Source organism: Myotis lucifugus, unplaced genomic scaffold (assembly GCF_000147115.1).
Source record: "Myotis lucifugus unplaced genomic scaffold, Myoluc2.0 scaffold_7539, whole genome shotgun sequence".
Lineage (NCBI taxonomy): Eukaryota > Metazoa > Chordata > Mammalia > Chiroptera > Vespertilionidae > Myotis > Myotis lucifugus.
In genome coordinates, this window is record NW_005878587.1 from 1 (window position 1) to 7,579 (window position 7,579).

The window sequence follows — 7,579 nt, forward strand, 5'->3', positions numbered from 1 at the left end:
CTACCTCTAATTCCAAACACAGCTCCAATTTGGCATATCAAAGGTACATATTTAAGAACTCAGAAGGAAATGAACACATAGAACTGAACTGGTAAGAACGGGAGAAAATAGGGCATGTTTCCTCCAGGATCTGATAGCTGAGGGAGAGCTAGAGTAATAAGCACTTTACTGTGAACATCAGTAGAATTTATAATCTTGAGGGGAAAAATTATGCCTGGTAATTGATCCTTAGAGTAGTTTGAGTTTTAAATAAATTTCAACCTTATCTCCCTTTGGAAGAAGATAAGGAGGATACACAGAACCCAGAAAACATGACCTCTGGGTTGTTTACACATGATAAAGGAACAAAGATTAACTAGTTTCTCTCCTAGCATCATGGGAGATGGGAAATACCTACCCTGGTATGTTTTTTCACCAATACCATAGTGATGATACTTTATCCTATTATTCTGTGGATGCAATAGATATGGTCTGTTTCCTCCCCCAACCCCCCCCCCTCCCCCCCGCTTTGTGTTTTTTAAAAAGTGAAAATAAGTGATTACCACATGAATCAATCAGCATAGTATAGTGTTAGGAGCTGTACAGTACACTGTTCGAACTCTCAGCCTTTTGCTGGCTGTGTGACTTTGGGTAAGTTGCTTTATCTCTCTGTGCCTCAATTTCCTCACCTGTACCATGGGGATTTCTACAACAGTCCTACCTCAGAGGGTTGTTGTGAAAATTAAGTGAATTAATATATGTAAACTCTTTTCAATAAATGCTAGCTATAATGAAAACCAGGACAGCACACTGACATTTTTATCAAATTAGCTCAAATTAATGGATAATATATTTCCTTCTAATTAATACTGCTTTAAAAATACCAGAATACAGTTTTGCTGGTAAGCAAGACATGGAACGCAGGATGATGACTCATTGCCAATGATCATTAAGATCTTGTCTTGAGGTTTTCTTCCTTCACAATGCAAGCAATTCAGCCTTTCCATTACTTAGGTCATCAGGAAGCATGTCAGGGAAAACACACATATATTAAAATAAAATTTACGGGAGCAAGTATCTGTCAAGTCCTTTGAGCCACTTAGAAAAGAGGGCCCCTTAAATCCTGTTTTTTCTGTTCCGACAGTTTTTTTTTTCCTCCTCTGCCTTCTGAGGCTTCTCTACTGCCTTAGGAAGCTGCTTTGCTGAAGGCCGCAGACCCGTAGGATGGGGGAAGAACCTGGGAGGGCTTATCTTCCCTATCTGGAGCCTCCATGTCCTGCACCTAAACCCTTGGGTTCTTTCCTTGAGTAAAGTGAAGAGAAAAGAGTTTTAAAACCCAGCAATATCTATTAATAGTTAAACCTTTAAAAAATGTCTCATTTTTGTTTCATTTTGTTTTTATTTAGTGAATTTTACATTGTCAATGTTAAATCCAGGCAGAATTCTGGAAGAAGAAATGACTAGGTAATTGGCTAATATATATATATACTCTTTACCTTTTGTTATACTCTTTAACCTATTATTATAATTTATACCACCCCCAACCCCACCATTTGAAGTAAGTTGCATACAGCATGACCTTCACTAATAAATACTTCAGTGTGGATCTTAAGAATAGGATATTTTCTTCATAACCATAGTACGGTTATCAACTTCAGTAAATTTAATATTGATATTCTACTTTGATCTAATCTACCACCTGCATTCCAATTTTGTTAGCTGATCCAATAATGTCATTTATGGCATTTCCCCCCTATTTTAGCCTTCTTAGTGGAAATCTCAAAAGCCTGTAACATAATGTTTGTGTGTTTAACATATCAATTAAAGTTGCTGATATAAATGAATACTATCTGTATGTGATAGCAGGCCTGAAAGGCTCTATCTGGAAGATGTTTGTAAAATTGTATAAAAAGTGTACTTGAAATTATTCAAACTGAATTTATTATTTTTAAAGATACTAACTTTCGCCCTAGCCCGTTTGGCTCAGTGGATAGAGTGTCAGCCTGTGTGGACTGAAGGGTCCTGTGTTCAATTCTGGTCAAGGGCACATGCCCGGGTTGCGGGCTCAATCCCCAGCAGTAGCGGGGGGGCAGGAGGCAGCCTATCAATGATTCTCTCTCATCATTGATGTTTCCATCTCTCTCTCTCCCTTTCCCTTCCTCTCTGAAATCAATAAGACAATATTATAAAATAAAAGATACTAACTTTCCTCTAATTTAGTTAAGCCCTCACTCCAAATTAATATAAAATTTTAGCACACTATTAAATAACCCCCCCCAAATTCTGCCAAATAGAAAGAGGGTTTTCTTGTTTCTTTGTGTGAACAATATGAGAAAACTTAACTAAGAAATATTTAACATGGTCAATCTGTTTATTCTTCATTTGCAATATGTTGAAAAGTAGTGAACTTTTTCAGTACAAGATATGCAAGTCTAGAATATTAATTGTAAAAAAAGAATCAAATTGTATCTATAAATTATCAATATCAGTTTTAAAATGATTCATTAACATCACTATTTTTTGCAGTTAGCCAAAAAAATTTATCTGGTTTCTTCGGCTGATAATTCAAGTAAATCAATTTGCCTTCATCTTCTTATAATCTAAGAAAAGTAAAAGAAACTTTAATGTGTATTTGTTTTAATGGCCTACATAATTTTATTTATTCCCAATTCTAAAGATTACTCCTGAAAGAGATGAATAAAGAACAGTATGTAAAAGAAACTTTCTAATTATTTTCCAGATATGCGTATTATTACTCAGGATTAGGTGCTGCAGTTCTCATTGCTGCCTATATACAAGTTTCATTTTGGACTTTGGCAGCCGGCCGGCAGATTAGGAAAATTAGGAAAGAGTTTTTTCATGCTGTTCTCCGACAAGAAATAGGCTGGTTCGACATCAACGACACCACTGAACTCAATACACGGCTAACAGAGTAAGTGTATAGTTAATGTTATACTTGTGTGAAGAGATTAACCACTAACTGTGAACATTTGTCATGGGAGGATTTTTAAATGGAAAAAGTACTAGGTTAAGTATCTGATAAAACACCAAGAACAGATAGATGATCTGACAGCGATTTCCAGCACTGACAGCCTATGCCACAGCATATTTTCTTTTTTTTTTTTTTTTTTTTTTTTTTTATTTTTTTTTTATTTTTTTATTTTTCGCTTAAAGTATTACAATGGGTATTACATAAGTGTCCTTTTTTTTCCCCCCCGCCCTTGATAAACCCCTACCCTCCCTTACCCCCCAGTGTCTTATGTCCATTAGTTATGCTTATATGCATGCATACAAGTCCTTCGGTTGATCTCTTACTCCCCTCCCTCCTGCCCCCCAACTCTCTCTGGCCTTCCCACTGCAGTTTGGCAATCAGTTTGAGGCAGCTCTGCCTCTGTATCTATTATTGTTCAAAAGTTTGTAATGGTCTTTATTATCCATGAATGAGTGAGATCATGTGGTATTTTTCCTTCATTGACTGGCTTGTTTCACTTAGCATAATGCTCTCCAGTTCCATCCATGATGTTGCAAATGGTAGGGAGTTCCTTCTTTTTAACAGCAGCATAGTATTCCATCGTGTAGATGTACCACAGTTTTCTAATCCATTCATCTACTGATGGGCACTTAGGCTGTTTCCAGATCTTAGCTATGGTGAATTGTCACAGCAAATTTTCTTTATCTGTTAGTTTTTCTCCTTACTTATAGAGTAAGTTTATTTGAGGACTGAGCTTACATCCTGTATACAGTGGGGCCTTGACTTACGAGTTTAATTCATTCATGACGGAGCTCGTAACTCAAATTACTCGTATGTCAAATCTTAAAGTGAACAAGTGAGACACGCGATGCTGGGCTGATGTTGTGGTGTTCACTGTGACGTTCGCTGTGCCAACTAGCGGTCGGGTATCTGAAGCTGGCTCGTAACCCGAATTTTAGTTCGCAGCTCAAAGCAAAAAATCGGCCGAGAGACGGCTCGTATCTCAAAAAACTTGTTAGTTGGGACACTCGTAAGTCAAGGCCCCACTGTACTTGTTTATCTCTCATGGAGCTTACCACACGGCCTGGCAGACGTTACATACTCAATTAAGATGGTTGAATGAATGAATTCATGATTGAATGAATTCACAAAGACGCTCTTCTTAGTAATTGCTGACTCTTGACTTACTCATCCATTTGAGGGCCTACTATGTGCCAAACACGAGGTATTTGTGATATACCCGTGACCCAAAGACCTCTGCCATCTTATTGCTTACATTCCAGTAGGGGGAGATAGATGACAAACTTTTCTTACTGGAGGTCCTGGGGAGAGTGGAATGAGAAAACGAGGTCAAAAAGGAGTGAAGGTCAAGGCATTTGGGACCTGGTTGGCCTCAGTAAGGACTTCATCGTTCACTCTGAGTGAAATGGGCAGCGATGGCGCATGTTTTGATCCGAGGAGTAGCCTGTTCAGACTTCCATTTTCAAAGGATCACACTGGCTGCCGTGTTGAGGATCGAGTGGATGGAAAACAGGGCCAACGGTAGAAGGAAGGAGCACTTCCCTATTATCGTAATGCTCTTCCTAACTTCTGCTTTTAGTCAGATTGGCTCATCTTCAGAATGTTAATGCTTCTTGTATAGGATTTATGAGTTTAATAGCATCCACTTTAATGATATTAATGTCTGAGAAGCATGAACTAATCCTGAATTTCTTCCTTTGTACAGTATTTAGGTGGGGAAAAGATCATTCGAGAGGCTAAGACTCTGAAAGAGGCTTGCAGTGTCTGAACAAGTCTGACCTGTCTGTGTTTGTTAGATGTCTGCTTCACCTCTCTAACTGAAGACCTCCTGCCTGTAACCACTTAGGTGTGATCTTTTTTAGTGACATCTCCAAAATCAGTGAAGGAATTGGTGACAAGGTTGGAATGTTCTTTCAAGCAATAGCCACGTTTTTTGCAGGATTCATAGTGGGGTTCATGAGAGGATGGAAGCTCACCCTTGTGATAATGGCCATCAGCCCTATCCTGGGACTCTCTGCAGCTGTTTGGGCAAAGGTATGTGAAACGGGGGCATTTTCACGTGTGTGAACCCACACCTGCCGTTATTTGAAAGATGCGGGATCCCAGTGCTTGTAATTGTGCAAATCGGTGTTAAATGTCAGCCGAAACCACATTTCGAAGCATGTTGTTAATCTGGTGCTTTACTAAGAAAATTTATTTCGAATGTGATTCAAAATGTCACCGTTTTTACTTCAGTTACAGATTTTTTACACTGCTGTTATTTCTTTTTTTTTTTTTCTGTTATTTCTTTGTTAAATTTTCTGGTACAATATCTTAAATGACATATAAGGTTTGTGTCCTTATTTGAGGAAACACAATTTTAAAATATAACACCTCTGAACTATTCTGTGATTATAAAAAATTTAAATAAAGTTTGGATTGATTGATTTTTAATTGTCACATTGACAATTGAGTGGCACTCTGCCACATTTGCCTTACAGTAAAATACACATAACCCGTTCTACTTCAGCCACAGGTGAGAAATTTTACCGGCATTTTTTGCTCACTCTGGAATTGATCATTTACTTAACACATTGTGGACCAGTAGTTTTATTGCTAGCTTTACCCAGTGGCCAGATAAGTTTCTATTGAACGAGTACAAAAAACGCTTTACATAAATGTTAAAGGCACGCTTTAAAATTAAATACCGCCGTAACCGGTTTGGCTCAGTGGATAGAGCATCAGCCCTGTGGACTCAAGGGTCCCAGGTTCGATTCCGGTCAAGGGCATGTACCTTGGTTGCGGGCACATCCCCAGTAGGAGGTGTGCAGGAGGCGGCTGATCGATGTTTCTCTCTCATCGATGTTTCTAACTCTCTATCTCTCTCCCTTCCTCTCTGTAAAAAATCAATAAAATATATATTTAAAAATAAAAATAAATAAAAAATTAAATTAAATACCCATTGCATTTTGAAGTTATTTATTACATGTTCTTACAAACTAACATCTTTTTAAAGTATGATACTTTGTAAAACACTGTGTAATATGAAGTGGAACTGAACAAAGCTGGCAAATTCTCGTGATCCGTCCACAATGTGTTAATAAACTACTGGTATCTATTTTGTTTTTATTCTTTCCTTTATCTTTCTCCCACAATATCTTGTTAGCCATCTTATTATTCAGTAGAATGCCCAGAAGTACATCTGGAAATATCCTTTCATAGTCATTAAAAATCATGGCAAAATTAAGGAAAGGATGGGCAATCCTTTCAAAGCAGTAAAGTTTTATTTTCATTTATTTTGCAATCAACAGAGAAAAAAACCGTAGATGTGGAACTTGAACTGTTCCCAAAAACGCGTTCTAGAGAGTAACGTGTGGACTTCCTTTTCCTGACTGCTCTTGGGGAGCATGTCACGAGGGTGGATCTGAGTGGCCTGTGTAGAGTGGAGGAAGCCCCTGCTGGCGCACTGAGTGCCGTTTGCTTCATGACTTCCGTGTTTAGTAGAGGATAGGGTTGGGGGAGAAAGAGTAACTTTAAGGGTTGGCCTTTTAACGTCCCTCCCATACAAAAGTCATGAATGTTTCTCTCCTGTCCAGATACTCTCGGCATTTAGTGACAAAGAACTAGCCGCATATGCGAAAGCAGGCGCTGTGGCAGAAGAGGCTCTGGGCGCCATCCGGACTGTGATAGCCTTTGGGGGCCAGAACAAAGAGCTGGAAAGGTCAGGAAGGTTCTTTGCACACTTGCACATTTTGTTGTTCATTCTTTTGTGGAATGTGTTCACCACTTTCCTTTTCCTCATATTAAAACTCCCCCACAGTAGACAGGAACCTTCACTAATGGCTCGAGTTTAACGTCAGATTCTAAAACAGGGTTCTGACCCTCTATGTCCCATGGACTCCTTGGGCAGTCTGATGAAGCCCATGGACTCCCTCCTTAAAATAATGGTTTCAAATGCATAAAACAAAATAGGATTACAAGGGAAACCAATTATATTGAAGTTCAATTATCAAAATATTTTTAAATTGTAATCTAATAAATATGTCTCTTTTGTTAACATATATATATACACAAATATAAATATAAAAGGCTAAGTGACTGACCATACGTCTCTCTGACCATCTAACCCACCAACCAGTACATATGACACGCACTGGGAATTTAAAAATAAACATTGACTCGTGCATGCGCGATACATATAAAGCTCTCGCTGGTGCCAATTGCATGCGTGTGTTTCAATCTGTCATTGTCGATCATGAATTTGGTTGTTTTTGTTGACATTCAACGTGAACCGCATCGTGATTTATTCATTGACTGTCCGACCTACTGACCGGCCGATACATATGACGTGCACTGGCAATTTAAAAATAAACGTTGACTCGCAGTATATGTACTCTCAATACATATAAAGCTCTCGCTGGCACCAATCACACACGTGTTTTAATTTTATAATACTATATTATATATACTATTTTGACATGTAATTTTTTGCGGTAACATAATTACTGCACAAATCTTTCTTCTAATTAATTTCTTTAAATGTGCACAGATTCGTGCACTGGGCCACTAGTTAAATAATAAGAGCTAACCATTGGTCTGACAGGTACTCTAGTTCTGAAGTCGGGGTGT

General features: G+C 38.3%; 1 protein-coding gene across 1 annotated transcript; it reads left to right on the forward strand.

The window, feature by feature from the left end:
- Nucleotides 1-1,385: 1,385 nt before the first annotated feature.
- On the forward strand, nt 1,386-6,680 carry LOC102442361 (phosphatidylcholine translocator ABCB4-like; the record flags this gene model as incomplete). The annotated part of the gene is made up of 4 exons (XM_014451084.2): nt 1,386-1,443; nt 2,720-2,911; nt 4,834-5,005; nt 6,547-6,680. Coding segments are annotated over 4 exons (556 nt in total), but the record flags the coding sequence as incomplete, so codon positions are not given.
- Nucleotides 6,681-7,579: the final 899 nt, after the last annotated feature.